This window comes from Oncorhynchus mykiss, chromosome 13 (genome assembly GCF_013265735.2).
Source record: "Oncorhynchus mykiss isolate Arlee chromosome 13, USDA_OmykA_1.1, whole genome shotgun sequence".
In the NCBI taxonomy this organism is placed as follows: domain Eukaryota; kingdom Metazoa; phylum Chordata; class Actinopteri; order Salmoniformes; family Salmonidae; genus Oncorhynchus; species Oncorhynchus mykiss.
This window is the reverse complement of record NC_048577.1, coordinates 71,273,747-71,298,171: the sequence shown is the minus strand read 5'-3', so window position 1 is coordinate 71,298,171 and position 24,425 is coordinate 71,273,747. Positions and strand designations below refer to the sequence as shown.

The window sequence follows — 24,425 nt, the reverse complement described above, 5'->3', positions numbered from 1 at the left end:
GGGAGGGGGTGAGGTAGTGAAGGGAGAAAGGGAGAAAGGGGGGGTGAAGGAGGGAGAAAGGAAGGGGGTGAGGTAGTGAAGGAGGGAGAAAGGAAGGGGGTGAGGTAGTGAAGGAGGGAGAAAGGGAGGGGGTGAGGTAGTGAAGGAGGGGGTGAGGTAGTGAAGGAGGGAGAAAGGGAGGGGGTGAGGTAGTGAAGGAGGGGGTGAGGTAGTGAAGGAGGGAGAAAGGGAGGGGGTGAGGTAGTGAAGGAGGGAGAAAGTAAGGGGGTGAGGTAGTGAAGGAGGGAGAAAGGGAGGGGGTAAGGTAGTGAAGGAGGGGGTGAGGTAGTGAAGGAGGGAGAAAGGGAGGGGGTGAGGTAGTGAAGGAGGCAGAAAGGGAGGGGGTGAGGTAGTGAAGGAAGGGGTGAGGTAGTGAAGGAGGGAGAGAGGTAGTGAAGGGAGAAAGGGAGAAAGGGGGGGTGAAGGAGGGAGAAAGGAAGGGGGTGAGGTAGTGAAGGAGGGAGAAAGGAAGGGGGTGAGGTAGTGAAGGAGGGAGAAAGGAAGGGAGTGAGGTAGTGAAGGAGGGAGAAAGGAAGGGAGTGAGGTAGTGAAGGAGGGGGTGAGGTAGTGAAGGAGGGAGAAAGGGAGGGGGTGAGGTAGTGAAGGAGGGAGAAAGGGAGGGGGTGAGGTAGTGAAGGAGGGAGAAAGGAAGGGAGTGAGGTAGTGAAGGAGGGAGAAAGGAAGGGAGTGAGGTAGTGAAGGAGGGGGTGAGGTAGTGAAGGAGGGAGAAAGGGAGGGGGTGAGGTAGTGAAGGAGGGAGAAAGGGAGGGGGTGAGGTAGTGAAGGAGGGAGAAAGGGAGGGAGTGAGGTAGTGAAGGAGGGAGAAAGGGAGGGGGTGAGGTAGTGAAGGAGGGAGAAAGGAAGGGAGTGAGGTAGTGAAGGAGGGGGTGAGGTAGTGAAGGAGGGAGAAAGGGAGGGGGTGAGGTAGTAAGGGGAGGAAGATGTCAGTGGCCTGGTCATTTCAGAACATCTGGTAAGGGGAACGACAGGTGAAGTGGCGCTCCATCCACAACATACAGGACGACCTCTATAAGGAACAGAGTGCCATTTCAGACAGAGAGAGAGCTGTGCCTCCGTCTCCCACTGCTCACCTTGATCTCAGCCACGCGGGAGGAGAAGAGGGAGCGTGTGATGTCTCTCTCCATCTCCCTCTTGCTCTGCTTGTTCTCCGCCTGCTGCCCCCCCCCTCCGTACACGGCCCCGGCGAAGCCCACCTCCCCCCCGGCCGTCCAGTCCACCAGAGGGTCGTACACAAACGCCTCCAGCAGGGTCAGCAGCGTCTCCCGCCCACGACGCATCATCTGAATCACCTGACCAATCAAAGAGGAGAGGTTAGCATCATCTGGACCACCTGACCAATCAGAAAAGAGATGATTAGAATATGGTTTGCATGTTTCAGAAACTTAAAACAAAAACAAACAACAAACGTTTCAGGAATGTCTTTAAAAGTGTCAGGAATGTTTTAGAAATGTTTAGAAGTAAACAAGACTAAGTTGTAAGTGAAGTTTGAGGTGATCAACAGCAGACAAAGCCAGGAAGTTTAAATGAGCTTAACGCCACCCAAGGCACCACAGCTGACACAGAAGAGTCTCCTAAATGTTCCACTAGCTAGTACCTGTTCACAGGACAGTCTGAAGACTGTTCCACTAGCTAGTACCTGTTCACAGGAGAGTGTTCCACTAGCTAGTACCTGTTCACAGGAGAGTCTGAAGACTGTTCCACTAGCTAGTACCTGTTCACAGGACAGTCTGAAGACTGTTCCACTAGCTAGTACCTGTTCACAGGACAGTCTGAAGACTGTTCCACTAGCTAGTACCTGTTCACAGGAGAGTGTTCCACTAGCTAGTACCTGTTCACAGGACAGTCTGAAGACTGTTCCACTAGCTAGTACCTGTTCACAGGACAGTCTGAAGACTGTTCCACTAGCTAGTACCTGTTCACAGGACAGTCTGAAGACTGTTCCACTAGCTAGTACCTGTTCACAGGACAGTCTGAAGACTGTTCCACTAGCTAGTACCTGTTCACAGGAGAGTGTTCCACTAGCTAGTACCTGTTCACAGGACAGTCTGAAGACTGTTCCACTAGCTAGTACCTGTTCACAGGACAGTCTGAAGACTGTTCCACTAGCTAGTACCTGTTCACAGGACAGTCTGAAGACTGTTCCACTAGCTAGTACCTGTTCACAGGAGAGTGTTCCACTAGCTAGTACCTGTTCACAGGACAGTCTGAAGATGCCCTCCACCCCAGTGACTCCCAGGGCCGTCTCGATGTTGTGGGTCATACGGAACGGCACTTTCTCTGGCACACGCAGGCTCTTCCCTGGAGACCACACAGAGAGAATCATCACACACACACAGAGAGAGAATCATCACACACACAGAGAGAGAATCATCACACACACACAGAGAGAGAATCATCACACACACACACAGAGAGAGAATCATCACACACACACAGAGAGAATCATCACACACACAGAGAGAATCATCACACACACAGAGAGAATCATCACACACACAGAGAGAATCATCACACACACACACACACACAGAGAATCATCACACACACACAGAGAATCATCACACACACACACACAGAGAATCATCACACACACACACACAGAGAGAATCATCACACACACACACACACAGAGAGAATCATCACACACACACACACACAGAGAGAATCATCACACACACACACACACACAGAGAATCATCACACACACACACACACACACACAGAGAGAAACATCACACACACACAGAGAGAATCATCACACACACAGAGAGAATCATCACACACACAGAGAGAATCATCACACACACAGAGAGAATCATCACACACACAGAGAGAATCATCACACACACAGAGAGAATCATCACACACACACACACACAGAGAATCATCACACACACACACACAGAGAATCATCACACACACACACACAGAGAATCATCACACACACACACACAGAGAGAATCATCACACACACACACACACAGAGAGAATCATCACACACACACACACGAGAGAATCATCACACACACACACAGAGAATCATCACACACACACACACACACACAGAGAGAAACATCACACACACAGAGAAACATCACACACACAGAGAGAGAAACATCACACACACAGAGAGAGAAACATCACACACACAGAGAGAGAAACATCACACACACAGAGAGAGAAACATCACACACACAGAGAGAGAAACATCACACACAGAGAGAGAATCATCACACACACACAGAGAGAATCATCACACACACAAACACAGAGAATCATCACACACACACACACACACACACACAGAGAGAAACATCACACACACACACACACACAGAGAAACATCACACACACAGAGAAACATCACACACACACACACACACACACACACAGAGAAACATCACACACACACACACATCACACACACAGGGAGGGAGAGAGAGAAACATCACACATCAGTAGGACAAACAGCAGTGAAATCCACAGAGCAACCTGTCTAAACCAGGAGGGTCGCTGCTTGTTCAAACCTCAAAATATAACTTTATGTACCTTTCTCGAAGCAGACGTTGTAGTCGATGTGCACCACCTCTCCCGTCGTCATGTCAATCAGCACGTTGTCAAGGTGACGGTCGCCGAGGCCAATGATGTAGCCCACCATAGACATCACAGCAGTGGACCTGGCGTAGGACTGTGGCAGGAGGAAGAAGAGGAGGAGCGTTCATTTACCATTAATTAGCCACCAGTAAGGTTTAATTTGACATTTATTGACGTCTCCACTTCCCAAGCATTAGTCCAACATGGCTTCCTTTCCTTCATCTGCACTAGTCAGAGACCCCTAGCCAGGTGGATCCATAGAGGAAGATAGAGGACATTTTATTTTTACATTTTACCCTACTTTTTCTCCCCAACTTCGTGGTATCCAATTGTTGTTAGTAATTACTATCTTGTCTCATCGCTACAACTCCCGTACGGGCTCGGGAGAGACAAAGGTTGAAAGTCATGCGTCCTCCAAAACACAACCCAATCAAGCCGCACTGCTTCTTTAACACAGCGCCCATCCAACCCGGAAGCCAGCCGCACCAATGTGTCGGAGGAAACACCGTGCACCTGGCAACCTTGGTTAGTGTGCACTGCGCCCGGCCCGCCACAGGAGTCGCTGGTGCGCGATGAGACAAGGATTTCCCTACCGACCAAGCCCTCCCTAACCCGGGCGACGCTAGACCAATTGTGCGTCGCCCCATGGACCTCCCGGTCACGGCCATCTGTCGAGAGAGCCTGGGTGTGAAACCAGAGTCTCTGGTGGCACAGCTAGCGCTGCGATGAAGTGTCGTAGACCACTGCGCCACCCGGGAGGCCCGATAGAGGTGGATCCATAGAGTAAGATAGAGGGACCTTTTAGTATGGAAATTAACAGATCCACAAAGATGAGTCCTCTATCCAACTCTATGAGTGGATCCTACATCCAGTCTTAGTTACGCCATGTTTTCAGATCAGTTATTTTCAGTGCAGAGGAAGGAAAGGATATGAGGAATAAGCAGCCACACAACCGGTGTGACCTCTAACCCTTGACTGACTGACAGTAAACCCCGTTTGACCTTTGACCCCCAGCTCACCTGTGTGACCCTCCACCACTCGCTAGACGTGGTACAGGAGCACCACAGCTCTTTGGCCAGCAGGTTAGGGGGCGTGGACGCCATCAGCTCCTTAAGCACATCCCTCATCACGCTGAGCGGCCAATCGCGCCGCGAAACATCCAGGCTGAGCCCCACCCCCTTCAGGGCGGGGCCTATCTTGCTGTAGTAGAGCTCACTGGGCCGTGGAACCAGAGGGAGGGGCTGGGGCTGCTGCTGGAACGAATCCTGGGCCTGGGGGAGGAGCGAGAGACAGAAAGTGATGAGAGATGAGTAGAGACAGAGCTCAAGGCCCAACAAAGTGCCTGGCATTGCCATAGTTTCAATGTTTAATGTATTGAGCTCTACACATTCACAGAGCAAGTTCCTGCAAAAGATCACACACACACCACCACCCTCACAACCATTACCTTCTGAGCCTGCAGCACGGCCTCTCTCTGCTGCCAGCGCTTGTAGAGGCCGAACAGCGGCGTGGCGCCGTCCACCCATTGGATGAGTCCTGAGCGCGTCCCCAGCGGGGTGACTGAGTAGTGACGGGCGTGGAAGTGGGGGCGCTCCTGCTGGTTCACCTAGAGAAGAACAGAGTTATGCTCTGCAGACAACAGCAGCAGTCGTACGACCACATAAAACAGCCCATATTTCCCAGTAGCAGTTAATATTACTGGATCAAGCCTTCAGGTTTAAATCACCTATTATACTACTTCTATTATTTGTTAAATCTTTTTAAAATATATATTTTTTAATGTTTGGTGTATTTTTTCACAGTTGAACAACACAGGCCCCCCATACCCTATACTCTGGTGTTGTCTCTGGCTGGATCAGCCTCGTATTTTAAATGATCGATCAATCAATCAATGATGTTACCTTGGTGAACATGGTATTGACTACAGGACGTACCTTGGTGAACATGGTGTTGACTACAGGACGTACCTTGGTGAACATGGTGTTGACTACGGAACGTACCTTGGTGAACATGGTGTTGACTACAGAACGTACCTTGGTGAACATGGTGTTGACTACAGAACGTACCTTGGTGAACATGGTGTTGACTACAGGACGTACCTTGGTGAACATGGTGTTGACTACAGGACGTACCTTGGTGAACATGGTGTTGACTACAGGACGTACCTTGGTGAACATGGTGTTGACTACAGAACGTACCTTGGTGAACATGGTGTTGACTACGGAACGTACCTTGGTGAACATGGTGTTGACTACAGGACGTACCTTGGTGAACATGGTGTTGACTACAGAACGTACCTTGGTGAACATGGTGTTGACTACGGAACGTACCTTGGTGAACATGGTGTTGACTACAGGACGTACCTTGGTGAACATGGTGTTGACTACAGAACGTACCTTGGTGAACATGGTGTTGACTACGGAACGTACCTTGGTGAACATGGTGTTGACTACAGAACGTACCTTGGTGAACATGGTACTGACTACAGAACGTACCTTGGTGAACATGGTGTTGACTATGGAAAGGAACTGCATGATTCGCTCATCTAGGTGGAGGTCCTCCAGACCTGAGAGGGAGAGAGAGGAAGAAGGAGGAAGGAGAGAGAGGAGGAAGGAATAGATGAGGGTCAAATCAGAGAGCGAGAGAGGAGGAAGGCGGTAGAGTTAGGAGGAGAAAGGAGAGGGAGGAAGAGAGGGGGAAGGAGGTAGAGTTAGGAGGAGAAAGGAGAGGGAGGAAGAGAGGGGGAAGGAGGTAGAGTTAGGAGGAGAAAGGAGAGGGAGGGAGAGAGAGGAGGAATGAGGTAGAGTTAGGAGGAGAAAGGAGAGGGAACGCAAGAGAGGAGGAAGGAGGTAGAGTTAGGAGGAGAAAGGAGAGGGAGGAAGAGAGGGGGAAGGAGGTAGAGTTAGGAGGAGAAAGGAGAGAGAGGAGGAAGGAGGTAGAGTTAGGAGGAGAAAGGAGAGGGAGGGAGAGAGAGGAGGAAGGAGGTAGAGTTAGGAGGAGAAAGGAGAGGGGGGGAGAGAGAGGAGGAATGAGGTAGAGTTAGGAGGAGAAAGGAGGTAGAGTTAGGAGGAGAAAGGAGGTAGAGTTAGGAGGAGAGAGGGAGGAATAGATGAGGGTCAAATCAGAGAGAGGGAGAGAGAGGAGGAATGAGGTAGAGTTAGGAGGAGAGAGGAGAATTAGGTTCAGACTTCTATTCCTGCTGGTCGTCTGCCTGGAGGTTGTTCTGTCTGGAAGAGGTAAGGCTAGTTGCGTTCATCGTGTGTGTGTGTGTGTGTGTGTGTGTGTGTGTGTGTGTGTGTGTGTGGTCTCTACCTTTGAAGAGGTAAGGGTAGTTGCGCCCGTCGGAGCCCAGGAAGTGTAGTTTCTTGGGTTTGGTCTTGGTCGGCAGGATGGTGATGGTGTTGCCAACACTTTGGATGGTCAACGCGTCCGTTGCAGACACCTCGCCCGGCAACGCCATCTCAGTGGTCGCCATGGCAGCCAGGCGGGGGCTGATGTGGTCCAGACGCAGCAGATAGCTGGTCCTCTTCTGAGCCCTCTGCTGGAGACTCAGCATGATCTAGGAGACATTTAACACTTTCATTTAAATCCACTTCAACAGAAAAAGTACAGTAAACATTTTAAAAAGGTTACAGATACATTGGACACACTGCTGGGAGGGGGGCCACAGGGGCCCACCCTGAAGACCATCTGATTATAGTCCTATCCTATACAGACACACTGCTGGGAGGGGAGGGGGGCCACAGGGGCCCACCCTGAAGACGATCTGATTATAGTCCTATCCCATACAGACACACTGCTGGGAGGGGAGGGGGGCCACAGGGGCCCACCCTGAAGACCATCTGATTATAGTCCTATCCTATACAGACACTGCTGGGAGGGGAGGGGACCCTAACAATATGGGAGGCGCCATCTGGAAATGCCATAGTGAGACCCTAACAATATGGGTAGCACCATCTGGAAATGCCATAGTAAGACCCTAACAATATGGGTAGCGCCATCTGGAAATGCCATAGTAACAACTGACGCCCCTTTCCCAATGCATCATTGGCAGGTTTGAGCAAGTTTAGAGTTTAGGCACGGGGACTGACAGTGGCACCTGGTCTCCACTGGACCTGAAAAGGTTTCTCCCAAGTTGACAGCCCTGTCATTGAGATCAGGACAGTAACATTAGGGTAAGAAACTGTACACAATGTTTTTATATTGGCAATTATGATATTTACATTTTAAAAGTATTTATTCGGATGGATAAGATGAGGGCGAAATGAACTTTGGTTTTGATAACAAGCAGAGTAGACAGTCAGCCAAAACCAGACACGCTAGCCAGCTGGGTTTCTCTCTCTCGTCTTCATGATGCTAATATTCTCCTTGTCAATATGAGCATCTTATTTTGTACAGTTACCAATTTGAAGACCATTTGTCATTTGCTAGAAATCTCAATATCTGTGGTGCTGTTCATTTTAACGTCATCTCCCCGAGTCTACCTTTAACCATTAGTGGAGGACAATGGTAAGCTGATCCAAGATCAGCTTATAGTGGCAACGTCACCCTACCCACTCAGGGAACGGGAACACCCTACCCCCTCAGGGAACGGGAACGTCACCCTACCCCCTCAGGGAACGGGAACACCCTACCCCCTCAGGGAACACCCTACCCCCTCAGGGAACACCCTACACCCTCAGGGAACACCCTACACCCTCAGGGAACACCCTACACCCTCAGGGAACACCCTACCCCCTCAGGGAACGGGAACACCCTACCCCCTCAGGGAACGGGAACACCCTACCCCCTCAGGGAACGGGAACACCCTACCCCCTAAGGGAACGGGAACACCCTACCCCCTCAGGGAACGGGAACACCCTACCCCCTCAGGGAACGGGAACACCCTACACCCTCAGGGAACGGGAACACAAACACCACCACCCCCCCCACGGTCCTGGTCGTACCTGTTTGAACGGGACCCAGCTGCTGGCCGGGTTGGCCGGGTTGTGAGGGCTCTTCAGTCTCTCCAGGGCCGAGGTGACGGCGTCCCCGTAGGTCTGCTGGAACCAGGTCTCGTGGGGGGTCTCGGCGGGCGTCGTGGTGATGCTCCTCACGTGGTCCAGAGCGAACACCACGGGACGCATCAGAGCGGAGTGCTTCTCACACATGATGGCCACCTTCTCCTCCCTGACAGAGGAGACACACGGTTCATACATGTTCCTTTGACTGAGGTTACAACATACATGTTGAGACAGGACAGTGTTGTATAGTTAGCGAGTGAGAAGTGCAGAGGGTCAGAATGAAACCCCGAGACAGGGCCGAGGCTACCCAGTACCCGAGACAGGGCCGAGGCTACCCAGTACCCGAGACAGGGCCGAGGCTACCCAGTACCCGAGACAGGGCCGAGGCTACCCAGTACCCGAGACAGGGCCGAGGCTACCCAGTACCCGAGACAGGGACTAACCTCTGGTAGCCTAGGCTACCCAGTACCCGAGACAGGGACTAACCTCTGGTAGCCTAGGCTACCCAGTACCCGAGACAGGGACTAGTAGCATGTGCCCTTGTAGCGTGTGCCCTTGTAGCGTGTGCCCTAGTAGCGTGTACCCACTGTACCCTAGCAGCGTGTACCCTAGTAGCGTGTACCCGCTGTACCCTAGCAGCGTGTACCCTAGTAGCGTGTACCCGCTGTACCCTAGTAGCGTGTACCCGCTGTACCCTAGTAGCGTGTACCCTAGTAGCGTGTACCCTAGTAGCGTGTACCCGCTGTACCCTAGTAGCGTGTACCCTAGTAGCGTGTACCCTAGTAGCGTGTACCCGCTGTACCCTAGTAGCGTGTACCCTAGTAGCGTGTACCCTAGTAGCGTGTACCCGCTGTACCCTAGTAGCGTGTACCCGCTGTACCCTAGTAGCGTGTACCCTAGTAGCGTGTACCCTAGTAGCGTGTACCCGCTGTACCCTAGTAGCGTGTACCCTAGTAGCGTGTACCCGCTGTACCCTAGCAGCGTGTACCCTAGTAGCGTGTACCCGCTGTACCCTAGTAGCGTGTACCCGCTGTACCCTAGTAGCGTGTACCCTAGTAGCGTGTACCCTAGTAGCGTGTACCCGCTGTACCCTAGTAGCGTGTACCCTAGTAGCGTGTACCCTAGTAGCGTGTACCCGCTGTACCCTAGTAGCGTGTACCCTAGTAGCGTGTACCCTAGTAGCGTGTACCCGCTGTACCCTAGTAGCGTGTACCCTAGTAGCGTGTACCCGCTGTACCCTAGTAGCGTGTACCCTAGTAGCGTGTACCCTAGTAGCGTGTACCCGCTGTACCCTAGTAGCGTGTACCCTAGTAGCGTGTACCCTAGTAGCGTGTACCCTAGCAGCGTGTACCCTAGCAGCGTGTACCCTAGCAGTGTGTGACTCACTTGCGTAGCGTGTTGTTGTTCTGCACTCTCTTGACCTCGTCCTCCAGCTGCTGAATCCTGCGCAGGACGTGCATGTGTTGCTGCTGTAGGACGCCCAGCCACAACTCATCCCACAGCAGAGTCACGCGCCGCAGCTCTCCCACTAGCATCTGGACCTGGGGACCCACGGACAGACACACAGAGTCACACGTGGTTAGCACAGGAAGCTCTCCCACTAGCATCTGGACCTGGGGACCCCACGGACAGACACACAGAGTCACACGTGGTTAGCACAGGAAGCTCTCCCACTAGCATCTGGACCTGGGGACCCACGGACAGACACACAGAGTCACACGTGGTTAGCACAGGAAGCTCTCCCACTAGCATCTGCACCTGGGGACCCACGGACAGACACACAGTCACACGTGGTTAGCACAGGAAGCTCTCCCACTAGCATCTGCACCTGGGGACCCCACGGACAGACACACAGAGTCACACGTGGTTAGCACAGGAAGCTCTCCCACTAGCATCTGGACCTGGGGACCCCACGGACAGACACACAGAGTCACACGTGGTTAGCACAGGAAGCTCTCCCACTAGCATCTGCACCTGGGGACCCACGGACAGACACACAGAGTCACACGTGGTTAGCACAGGAAGCTCTCCCACTAGCATCTGCACCTGGGGACCCACGGACAGACACACAGAGTCACACGTGGTTAGCACAGGACGCCACCAGACACATCTCATCCCACAGCAGAGCTAGCTAGGACTAGGGGGACATAATTAACTGTAACACCAGTAATGAGGGGAAGCATTTAGCTGTAACACCAGTAGTAGGAGGAGGTAATTACCTATAACACCATAGTGGGGTTGTGGTAGGGGGGAAGTATTTACCTGTAACACCATAATGTGTTTGGCTGCAGTAGGGGGAAGTGTTTACCTGTAACACCATAGGGGGGTTGGCTGCAGTAGGGGGAAGTGTTTACCTGTAACACCATAGTGGAGTTGGCTTCAGTAGGGGGGAAGTGTTTACCTGTAACACCATAGTGGAGTTGGCTGCAGTAGGGGGGGGGGGGGGGGGAGTGTTTACCTGTAACACCATAGTGGGGTTGGCTGCAGTAGGGGGGGGGGGGAAGTGTTTACCTGTAACACCATAGTGGGGTTGGCTGCAGTAGGGGGGGGGGGGGGGGAGTGTTTACCTGTAACACCATAGTGGGGTTGGCTGCAGTAGGGGGGGGGGGGAAGTGTTTACCTGTAACACCATAGTGGGGTTGGCTGCAGTAGGGGGGGGGGGGGGGGGGGGAGTGTTTACCTGTAACACCATAGTGGGGTTGGCTGCAGACAACTTGTCCACTATCTTGCTGTAGCAGTCATGCATCATGGCCTGGTCCTGGCTGGAACACAGCGCAGGAAACTCCTCACCCCGCCCATCTTCCTCCTGGGAGGCGGGGTTACTTCCCAGCGTCCCCTCCCCTTCCTCACACAGCCCCTCCCCCTGCATGCTGCCCAGGAAAGTGGGCAGGGCCGACGGGAGCTTGTTTCCTGGGAGACAAAGATGTTATGGCGAGTTGAGTGTGTGTGTGTGTGTGTGTGTGTGTGTTTTAGAGGTCGATCGATTATGATTTTTCAACGCCAATACCGATTATTGGAGGACCAGAAAAATCCGATACCAATTAAATCGGACGATTTTTATATATATTTGTAATAATGACAATTACAAAAATACTAAATTAACACTTATTTTAACTTAATATAATACATAAATAAAATCAATTTAGTCTCAAATAAATAAACATTCAATTTGGTTTAAATAATGCAAAAACACAATGTTGGAAAAGAAAGTAAAAGTGCAATATGTGCCATGTAAGAAAGCTAACGTTTGAGTTCCTTGCTCAGAACATGAGAACATATGAAAGCTGGTGGTTCCTTTTAACATGAGTCTACAATATTCCCAGGTAAGAAGTTATAGGTTGGAGTTATTATAGGACTATTTCTCTATATACCATTTCTATTTCATATACCTTTGACTTTGGGATGTTCTAATAGGCACTTTAGTATTGCCAGCCAGGAGTTGATAGGCTTGAAGTCATAAACAGCTCAATGATTGAAGCACAGCGAAGAGCTGCTGGCAAACGCAGTAAAGTTTGAATGAATGCTTACGAGCCTGCTGCTGCCTACCACCGCTCAGTCAGACTGCTCTACCAAATCATAGACTTAATTATAACAAATATAACACACAGAAATACGAGCTTTTGGTCATTAATATGGTCGAATCCGGAAACTACCATCTCGAAAACAAAACGTTTATTCTTTCAGTGAAATACGGAACCGTTCTGTATTTTATCTAACGGGTGGCATCCATCAGTCTAAATATTGCTGTTACATTGTACAACCTTCAATGTTATGTCATAATTACATAAAATTCTGGCAAATTAATTACGGTCTTTGTTAGAAATAAATGGTCTTCACACAGTTCTCAACGAGCCAGGCGGCCCAAACTGCTGCATATACTCTAGACTCTGTTGCACAGAACGCAAGAGAAATGACACAATTTATCTAGTTAATATTGCCTGCTAACGTTAATTTATTTTAACTAAAAATGCAGGTTTAAAAAAATATATACTTGTGTGTATTGATTTTAAGAAAGGCATTGATGTTTATGGTTAGGGACGTTGATGTTTATCGTTAGGGACATTGATGTTTATCGTTAGGGACATTGATGTTTATCGTTAGGGACATTGATGTTTATCGTTAGGGACATTGATGTTTATGGTTAGGGACATTGATGTTTATCGTTAGGGACGTTGATGTTTATCGTTAGGGACGTTGATGTTTATCGTTAGGGACATTGATGTTTATCGTTAGGGACATTGGTGTTTATGGTTAGGGACATTGGTGTTTATGGTTAGGGACATTGGTGTTTATGGTTAGGGACATTGGTGTTTATGGTTAGGGACATTGATGTTTATCGTTAGGGACGTTGATGTTTATCGTTAGGGACATTGATGTTTATCGTTAGGGACATTGGTGTTTATGGTTAGGGACGTTGATGTTTATCGTTAGGGACGTTGATGTTTATCGTTAGGGACATTGATGTTTATCGTTAGGGACATTGGTGTTTATGGTTAGGGACATTGGTGTTTATGGTTAGGGACATTGGTGTTTATGGTTAGGGACATTGATGTTTATGGTTAGGGACATTGATGTTTATCGTTAGGTACATTGATGTTTATGGTTAGGGACATTGATGTTTATCGTTAGGTACATTGATGTTTATCGTTAGGGACATTGATGTTTATCGTTAGGGACATTGATGTTTATCGTTAGGGACATTGGTGTTTATGGTTAGGGACATTGATGTTTATGGTTAGGGACATTGATGTTTATCGTTAGGGACATTGATGTTTAGGGACATTGATGTTTATCGTTAGGGACATTGATGTTTATCGTTAGGGACATTGATGTTTATCGTTAGGTACATTGATGTTTATCGTTAGGGGCATTGATGTTTATCGTTAGGGACATTGGTGTTTATCGTTAGGGACATTGGTGTTTATCGTTAGGGACATTGATGTTTATCGTTAGGGACATTGGTGTTTATCGTTAGGGACATTGATGTTTATCGTTAGGGACGTTGATGTTTATCGTTAGGGACGTTGATGTTTATCGTTAGGGACATTGATGTTTATCGTTAGGGACATTGGTGTTTATGGTTAGGGACATTGGTGTTTATGGTTAGGGACATTGATGTTTATGGTTAGGGACATTGATGTTTATCGTTAGGTACATTGATGTTTATCGTTAGGGACATTGATGTTTATCGTTAGGGACATTGATGTTTATCGTTAGGGACATTGATGTTTATCGTTAGGGACATTGGTGTTAATGGTTAGGGACATTGATGTTTATGGTTAGGGACATTGATGTTTATCGTTAGGGACATTGATGTTTATCGTTAGGGACATTGATGTTTAGGGACATTGATGTTTATCGTTAGGGACATTGATGTTTATCGTTAGGGGCATTGATGTTTATCGTTAGGGACATTGATGTTTATCGTTAGGGACATTGATGTTTATCGTTAGGGACATTGATGTTTATCGTTAGGGACATTGGTGTTTATCGTTAGGGACATTGATGTTTATCGTTAGGGACATTGATGTTTATCGTTAGGGACATTGATGTTTATCGTTAGGGACATTGATGTTTATCGTTAGGGACATTGATGTTTATCGTTAGGGACATTGATGTTTATCGTTAGGTACATTGATGTTTATCGTTAGGGACATTGATGTTTATCGTTAGGGACATTGATGTTTATCGTTAGGGACATTGATGTTTATCGTTAGGGACATTGATGTTTATCGTTAGGGACATTGATGTTTATCGTTAGGGACATTGATGTTTATCGTTAGGGACATTGGTGTTTATCGTTAGGGACATTGAGGTTTAGGGACATTGATGTTTATCGTTAGGTACATTGATGTTTATCGTTAGGTACATTGGTGTTTATCGTTAGGTACATTGGTGTTTATCGTTAGGGACATTGATGTTTATCGTTAGGTACATTGATGTTTAGGTACATTGATGTTTATCGTTAGGGACATTGGTGTTTATCGTTAGGGACATTGGTGTTTATCGTTAGGTACACTGATGTTTATCGTTAGGGACATTGATGTTTATCGTTAGGGACATTGATGTTTATCGTTAGGGACATTGATGTTTATCGTTAGGGACATTGATGTTTATCGTTAGGGACATTGATGCTTATCGTTAGGGACATTGATGCTTATCGTTAGGGACATTGATGCTTATCGTTAGGGACATTGATGTTTATCGTTAGGGACATTGATGTTTATCGTTAGGGACCTTGATGTTTATCGTTAGGGACATTGGTGTTTATCGTTAGGGACATTGATGTTTATCGTTAGGGACATTGATGTTTATGGTTAGGGACGTTGATGTTTATCGTTAGGGACGTTGATGTTTATCGTTAGGGACGTTGATGTTTATCGTTAGGGACATTGATGTTTATCGTTAGGGACATTGGTGTTTATGGTTAGGGACGTTGATGTTTATCGTTAGGGACGTTGATGTTTATCGTTAGGGACATTGATGTTTATCGTTAGGGACATTGGTGTTTATGGTTAGGGACATTGGTGTTTATGGTTAGGGACATTGATGTTTATGGTTAGGGACATTGATGTTTATCGTTAGGTACATTGATGTTTATGGTTAGGGACATTGATGTTTATCGTTAGGTACATTGATGTTTATCGTTAGGGACATTGATGTTTATCGTTAGGGACATTGATGTTTATCGTTAGGGACATTGGTGTTTATGGTTAGGGACATTGATGTTTATGGTTAGGGACATTGATGTTTATCGTTAGGGACATTGATGTTTAGGGACATTGATGTTTATCGTTAGGGACATTGATGTTTATCGTTAGGGACATTGATGTTTATCGTTAGGTACATTGATGTTTATCGTTAGGTACATTGATGTTTATCGTTAGGGACATTGATGTTTATCGTTAGGGACATTGGTGTTTATCGTTAGGGACATTGATGTTTATCGTTAGGGACATTGATGTTTATCGTTAGGGACATTGGTGTTTATCGTTAGGGACATTGATGTTTATCGTTAGGGATGTTGATGTTTATCGTTAGGGACGTTGATGTTTATCGTTAGGGACATTGGTGTTTATCGTTAGGGACATTGGTGTTTATGGTTAGGGACATTGATGTTTATGGTTAGGGACATTGATGTTTATCGTTAGGGACATTGGTGTTTATGGTTAGGGACATTGATGTTTATGGTTAGGGACATTGATGTTTATCGTTAGGGACATTGATGTTTAGGGACATTGATGTTTATCGTTAGGGACATTGATGTTTATCGTTAGGTACATTGATGTTTATCGTTAGGGGCATTGATGTTTATCGTTAGGGACATTGATGTTTATCGTTAGGGACATTGGTGTTTATCGTTAGGGACATTGATGTTTATCGTTAGGGACATTGGTGTTTATCGTTAGGGACATTGATGTTTATCGTTAGGGACATTGATGTTTATCGTTAGGGACATTGATGTTTATCGTTAGGGACATTGATGTTTATCGTTAGGGACATTGATGTTTATCGTTAGGTACATTGATGTTTATCGTTAGGGACATTGATGTTTATCGTTAGGGACATTGATGTTTATCGTTAGGGACATTGATGTTTATCGTTAGGGACATTGATGTTTATCGTTAGGTACATTGATGTTTATCGTTAGGGACATTGATGTTTATCGTTAGGGACATTGATGTTTATCGTTAGGTACATTGATATTTATCGTTAGGGACATTGATGTTTATCGTTAGGTACATTGATGTTTATCGTTAGGGACATTGATGTTTATCGTTAGGTACATTGGTGTTTATCGTTAGGTACATTGATGTTTATCGTTAGGGACATTGATGTTTATCGTTAGGGACATTGATGTTTATCGTTAGGGACATTGATGTTTATCGTTAGGGACATTGATGTTTATCGTTAGGTACATTGATGTTTATCGTTAGGGGCATTGATGTTTATCGTTAGGGACATTGGTGTTTATCGTTAGGGACATTGGTGTTTATCGTTAGGGACATTGATGTTTATCGTTAGGGACATTGGTGTTTATCGTTAGGGACATTGATGTTTATCGTTAGGGACATTGATGTTTATCGTTAGGGACATTGATGTTTATCGTTAGGGACATTGATGTTTATCGTTAGGTACATTGATGTTTATCGTTAGGGACATTGATGTTTATCGTTAGGGACATTGATGTTTATCGTTAGGGACATTGATGTTTATCGTTAGGGACATTGATGTTTATCGTTAGGTACATTGATGTTTATCGTTAGGGACATTGATGTTTATCGTTAGGGACATTGATGTTTATCGTTAGGTACATTGATGTTTATCGTTAGGGACATTGATGTTTATCGTTAGGTACATTGATATTTATCGTTAGGGACATTGATGTTTATCGTTAGGTACATTGATGTTTATCGTTAGGGACATTGATGTTTATCGTTAGGTACATTGGTGTTTATCGTTAGGGACATTGATGTTTATCGTTAGGTACATTGATGTTTATCGTTAGGGACATTGATGTTTATCGTTAGGGACATTGATGTTTATCGTTAGGTACATTGATGTTTATCGTTAGGTACATTGATGTTTATCGTTAGGGACATTGATGTTTATCGTTAGGTACATTGATATTTATCGTTAGGGACATTGATGTTTATCGTTAGGTACATTGATGTTTATCGTTAGGGACATTGATGTTTATCGTTAGGTACATTGATGTTTATCGTTAGGGACATTGATGTTTATCGTTAGGTACATTGATATTTATCGTTAGGGACATTGATGTTTATCGTTAGGGACATTGATGTTTATCGTTAGGTACATTGATGTTTATCGTTAGGGACATTGATGTTTAGGTACATTGATGTTTATCGTTAGGGACATTGGTGTTTATCGTTAGGGACATTGATGTTTATGGTTAGGTACATTGATGTTTATCGTTAGGGACATTGATGTTTATCGTTAGGTACATTGATGTTTATCGTTAGGGACATTGATGTTTATCGTTAGGGACATTGGTGTTTATCGTTAGGGACATTGGTGTTTATCGTTAGGGACATTGATGTTTATCGTTAGGTACATTGGTGTTTATCGTTAGGGACATTGGTGTTTATCGTTAGGTACACTGATGTTTATCGTTAGGGACATTGATGTTTATCGTTAGGGACATTGATGTTTATCGTTAGGGACATTGGTGTTTATCGTTAGGGACATTGGTGTTTATCGTTAGGGACATTGGTGTTTATCGTTAGGGACATTGATGTTTATGGTTAGGTACATTGATGTTTATCGTTAGGGACATTGATGTTTATCGTTAGGTACATTGATGTTTATCGTTAGGGACATTGATGTTTATCGTTAGGTACATTGATGTTTATCGTTAGGGACATTGATGTTTATCGTTAGGTACATTGATATTTATCGTTAGGGACATTGATGCTTATCGTTAGGTACATTGATGTTTATCGTTAGGGACATTGATGTTTATCGTTAGGTACATTGGTGTTTATCGTTAGGTACATTGATGTTTATCGTTAGGGACATTGATGTTTATCGTTAGGTACATTGATATTTATCGTTAGGGACATTGATGTTTATCGTTAGGTACATTGATGTTTATCGTTAGGGACATTGATGTTTATCGTTAGGTACATTGGTGTTTATCGTTAGGGACATTGATGTTTATCGTTAGGTACATTGATGTTTATCGTTAGGGACATTGATGTTTATCGTTAGGGACATTGATGTTTATCGTTAGGTACATTGATGTTTATCGTTAGGTACATTGATGTTTATCGTTAGGTACATTGATGTTTATCGTTAGGTACATTGGTGTTTATCGTTAGGGACATTGATGTGATTCGTTAGGGACATTGATGTTTATCGTTAGGGACATTGGTGTTTATCGTTAGGGACATTGATGTTTATCGTTAGGTACATTGGTGTTTATCGTTAGGTACATTGATGTTTAGGTACATTGATGTTTATCGTTAGGGACATTGGTGTTTATCGTTAGGGACATTGATGTTTATGGTTAGGTACATTGATGTTTATCGTTAGGGACATTGATGTTTATCGTTAGGTACATTGATGTTTATCGTTAGGGACATTGGTGTTTATCGTTAGGGACATTGATGTTTATCGTTAGGGACATTGAGGTTTATCGTTAGGGACATTGATGTTTAGGGACATTGATGTTTATCGTTAGGTACATTGATGTTTATCGTTAGGTACATTGGTGTTTATCGTTAGGTACATTGGTGTTTATCGTTAGGGACATTGATGTTTATCGTTAGGTACATTGATGTTTAGGTACATTGATGTTTATCGTTAGGGACATTGGTGTTTATCGTTAGGGACATTGGTGTTTATCGTTAGGTAAACTGATGTTTATCGTTAGGGACATTGATGTTTATCGTTAGGGACATTGATGTTTATCGTTAGGGACATTGATGTTTATCGTTAGGGACATTGATGCTTATCGTTAGGGACATTGATGCTTATCGTTAGGGACATTGATGCTTATCGTTAGGGACATTGATGCTTATCGTTAGGGACATTGATGCTTATCGTTAGGGACATTGGTGTTTATCGTTAGGGACATTGGTGTTTATCGTTAGGGACATTGGTGTTTATCGTTAGGGACATTGGTGTTTATCGTTAGGGACATTGGTGTTTATCGTTAGGGACATTGGTGTTTATCGTTAGGGACATTGATGTTTATCGTTAGGGACATTGATGTTTATCGTTAGGGACATTGGTGTTTATCGTTAGGGACATTGGTGTTTATCGTTAGGGACATTGGTGTTTATCGTTAGGGACATTGATGTTTATCGTTAGGGACATTGATGTTTATCGTTAGGGACATTGATGTTTATCGTTAGGTACATTGATGTTTATCGTTAGGGACATTGGTGTTTATCGTTAGGGACATTGATGTTTATCGTTAGGGACATTGAGGTTTATCGTTAGGGACATTGAGGTTTATCGTTAGGGACATTGATGTTTATCGTTAGGTACATTGATGTTTATCGTTAGGTACATTGATGTTTATCGTTAGGGACATTGGTGTTTATCGTTAGGGACATTGATGTTTATGGTTAGGTACATTGATGTTTATCGTTAGGTACATTGATGTTTATCGTTAGGGACATTGGTGTTTATCGTTAGGGACATTGATGTTTAGGGACATTGATGTTTATCGTTAGGGACATTGATGTTTATCGTTAGGGACATTGATGTTTATCGTTAGGGACATTGATGTTTATCGTTAGGGACATTGATGTTTATCGTTAGGGACATTGATGTTTATCGTTAGGGACATTGGTGTTTATCGTTAGGGACATTGGTGTTTATCGTTAGGGACATTGGTGTTTATCGTTAGGGACATTGATGTTTATCGTTAGGGACATTGAGGTTTATCGTTAGGGACATTGATGTTTAGGGACATTGATGTTTATCGTTAGGTACATTGATGTTTATCGTTAGGTACATTGGTGTTTATCGTTAGGTACATTGGTGTTTATCGTTAGGTACATTGGTGTTTATCGTTAGGGACATTGATGTTTATCGTTAGGTACATTGATGTTTAGGTACATTGATGTTTATCGTTAGGGACATTGGTGTTTATCGTTAGGGACATTGATGTTTATCGTTAGGGACATTGATGTTTATCGTTAGGGACATTGATGTTTATCGTTAGGGACATTGATGTTTATCGTTAGGGACATTGATGTTTATCGTTAGGTACATTGATGTTTATCGTTAGGGACATTGATGTTTATCGTTAGGGACATTGATGTTTATCGTTAGGGACATTGATGTTTATCGTTAGGGACATTGATGTTTATCGTTAGGTACATTGATGTTTATCGTTAGGGGCATTGATGTTTATCGTTAGGGACATTGGTGTTTATCGTTAGGGACATTGGTGTTTATCGTTAGGGACATTGGTGTTTATCGTTAGGGACATTGGTGTTTATCGTTAGGGACATTGATGTTTATCGTTAGGGACATTGATGTTTATCGTTAGGGACATTGATGTTTATCGTTAGGGACATTGATGTTTATCGTTAGGGACATTGATGTTTATCGTTAGGGACATTGATGTTTATCGTTAGGTACATTGATGTTTATCGTTAGGGACATTGATGTTTATCGTTAGGTACATTGATGTTTATCGTTAGGGACATTGATGTTTATCGTTAGGTACATTGATATTTATCGTTAGGGACATTGATGTTTATCGTTAGGTACATTGATGTTTATCGTTAGGGACATTGATGTTTATCGTTAGGTACATTGGTGTTTATCGTTAGGGACATTGATGTTTATCGTTAGGGACATTGATGTTTATCGTTAGGGACATTGATGTTTATCGTTAGGGACATTGATGTTTATCGTTAGGTACATTGATGTTTATCGTTAGGTACATTGATGTTTATCGTTAGGTACATTGATGTTTATCGTTAGGTACATTGGTGTTTATCGTTAGGGACATTGATGTGATTCGTTAGGGACATTGATGTTTATCGTTAGGGACATTGATGTTTATCGTTAGGGACATTGGTGTTTATCGTTAGGGACATTGATGTTTATGGTTAGGTACATTGATGTTTATCGTTAGGGACATTGATGTTTATCGTTAGGTACATTGATGTTTAGGTACATTGATGTTTATCGTTAGGGACATTGGTGTTTATCGTTAGGGACATTGATGTTTATGGTTAGGTACATTGATGTTTATCGTTAGGGACATTGATGTTTATCGTTAGGTACATTGATGTTTATCGTTAGGGACATTGGTGTTTATCGTTAGGGACATTGATGTTTATCGTTAGGGACATTGAGGTTTATCGTTAGGGACATTGATGTTTAGGGACATTGATGTTTATCGTTAGGTACATTGATGTTTATCGTTAGGTACATTGGTGTTTATCGTTAGGTACATTGGTGTTTATCGTTAGGGACATTGATGTTTATCGTTAGGTACATTGATGTTTAGGTACATTGATGTTTATCGTTAGGGACATTGGTGTTTATCGTTAGGGACATTGGTGTTTATCGTTAGGTACACTGATGTTTATCGTTAGGGACATTGATGTTTATCGTTAGGGACATTGATGTTTATCGTTAGGGACATTGATGTTTATCGTTAGGGACATTGATGCTTATCGTTAGGGACATTGATGCTTATCGTTAGGGACATTGATGTTTATCGTTAGGGACATTGATGTTTATCGTTAGGGACATTGATGTTTATCGTTAGGGACATTGGTGTTTATCGTTAGGGACATTGGTGTTTATCGTTAGGGACATTGGTGTTTATCGTTAGGGACATTGGTGTTTATCGTTAGGGACATTGGTGTTTATCGTTAGGGACATTGATGTTTATCGTTAGGTACATTGGTGTTTATCGTTAGGTACATTGATGTTTAGGTACATTGATGTTTATCGTTAGGGACATTGGTGTTTATCGTTAGGGACATTGATGTTTATGGTTAGGTACATTGATGTTTATCGTTAGGGACATTGATGTTTATCGTTAGGGACATTGATGTTTATCGTTAGGGACATTGATGTTTATCGTTAGGGACATTGGTGTTTATCGTTAGGGACATTGATGTTTATCGTTAGGTACATTGGTGTTTATCGTTAGGGACATTGGTGTTTATCGTTAGGTACACTGATGTTTATCGTTAGGGACATTGATGTTTATCGTTAGGGACATTGATGTTTATCGTTAGGGACATTGATGTTTATCGTTAGGGACATTGATGTTTATCGTTAGGGACATTGATGTTTATCGTTAGGGACATTGATGCTTATCGTTAGGGACATTGATGCTTATCGTTAGGGACATTGATGTTTATCGTTAGGGACATTGATGTTTATCGTTAGGGACATTGATGTTTATCGTTAGGGACATTGATGTTTATCGTTAGGGACATTGATGTTTATCGTTAGGGACATTGATGCTTATCGTTAGGGACATTGATGCTTATCGTTAGGGACATTGATGCTTATCGTTAGGGACATTGATGTTTATCGTTAGGGACATTGGTGTTTATCGTTAGGGACATTGGTGTTTATCGTTAGGGACATTGGTGTTTATCGTTAGGGACATTGGTGTTTATCGTTAGGGACATTGATGTTTATCGTTAGGTACATTGGTGTTTATCGTTAGGTACATTGATGTTTAGGTACATTGATGTTTATCGTTAGGGACATTGGTGTTTATCGTTAGGGACATTGATGTTTATGGTTAGGTACATTGATGTTTATCGTTAGGGACATTGATGTTTATCGTTAGGTACATTGATGTTTATCGTTAGGGACATTGATGTTTATCGTTAGGGACATTGGTGTTTATCGTTAGGGACATTGATGTTTATCGTTAGGTACATTGGTGTTTATCGTTAGGGACATTGGTGTTTATCGTTAGGTACACTGATGTTTATCGTTAGGGACACTGATGTTTATCGTTAGGGACATTGATGTTTATCGTTAGGGACATTGATGTTTATCGTTAGGGACATTGATGTTTATCGTTAGGGACATTGATGTTTATCGTTAGGGACATTGATGTTTATCGTTAGGGACATTGATGCTTATCGTTAGGGACATTGATGCTTATCGTTAGGGACATTGATGCTTATCGTTAGGGACATTGATGTTTATCGTTAGGGACATTGATGTTTATCGTTAGGGACATTGATGTTTATCGTTAGGGACATTGATGTTTATCGTTAGGGACATTGATGTTTATCGTTAGGGACATTGATGTTTATCGTCAGGGACATTGATGTTTATCGTCAGGGACATTGATGTTTATCGTTAGTGACATTGGTGTTTATCGTTAGGGACATTGGTGTTTATCGTTAGGGACATTGGTGTTTATCGTTAGGGACATTGGTGTTTATCGTTAGGGACATTGGTGTTTATCGTTAGGGACATTGATGTTTATCGTTAGGTACATTGATGTTTATCGTTAGGTACATTGATGTTTATCGTTAGGGACATTGGTGTTTATCGTTAGGGACATTGATGTTTATGGTTAGGTACATTGATGTTTATCGTTAGGTACATTGATGTTTATCGTTAGGGACATTGGTGTTTAGGGACATTGATGTTTAGGGACATTGATGTTTATCGTTAGGGACATTGATGTTTATCGTTAGGGACATTGATGTTTATCGTTAGGGACATTGATGTTTATCGTTAGGGACATTGATGTTTATCGTTAGGGACATTGATGTTTATCGTTAGGGACATTGGTGTTTATCGTTAGGGACATTGGTGTTTATCGTTAGGGACATTGATGTTTATCGTTAGGGACATTGATGTTTATCGTTAGGTACATTGATGTTTATCGTTAGGGACATTGGTGTTTATCGTTAGGGACATTGATGTTTATCGTTAGGGACATTGAGGTTTATCGTTAGGGACATTGATGTTTATCGTTAGGGACATTGATGTTTATCGTTAGGTACATTGATGTTTATCGTTAGGTACATTGATGTTTATCGTTAGGGACATTGGTGTTTATCGTTAGGGACGTTGATGTTTATGGTTAGGTACATTGATGTTTATCGTTAGGGACATTGATGTTTATCGTTAGGTACATTGATGTTTATCGTTAGGGACATTGGTGTTTATCGTTAGGGACATTGATGTTTAGGGACATTGATGTTTATCGTTAGGGACATTGATGTTTATCGTTAGGGACATTGATGTTTATCGTTAGGGACATTGATGTTTATCGTTAGG

The 24,425-nt window shown here is 44.1% G+C and overlaps 1 protein-coding gene across 4 annotated transcripts in view; it reads right to left on the bottom strand.

Moving 5' to 3' along the window:
* Positions 1-24,425, bottom strand: part of LOC110487146 (serine/threonine-protein kinase SMG1) — a 164,399-nt gene that overhangs the window by 56,099 nt on the left and 83,875 nt on the right. For all 4 annotated transcript variants that reach the window (XM_036942081.1, XM_036942078.1, XM_036942080.1 and 1 more), the window contains 10 exons: positions 11,338-11,567; positions 10,044-10,198; positions 8,601-8,823; positions 6,967-7,213; positions 6,150-6,220; positions 5,102-5,260; positions 4,674-4,925; positions 3,610-3,748; positions 2,249-2,358; positions 1,131-1,349 (listed from right to left, as the gene is read on the bottom strand). In XM_036942081.1, the coding sequence (XP_036797976.1) occupies positions 1,131-1,349; positions 2,249-2,358; positions 3,610-3,748; positions 4,674-4,925; positions 5,102-5,260; positions 6,150-6,220; positions 6,967-7,213; positions 8,601-8,823; positions 10,044-10,198; positions 11,338-11,567 (1,805 nt within the window). The remainder of the gene's footprint in view (positions 1-1,130; positions 1,350-2,248; positions 2,359-3,609; positions 3,749-4,673; positions 4,926-5,101; positions 5,261-6,149; positions 6,221-6,966; positions 7,214-8,600; positions 8,824-10,043; positions 10,199-11,337; positions 11,568-24,425) is intronic.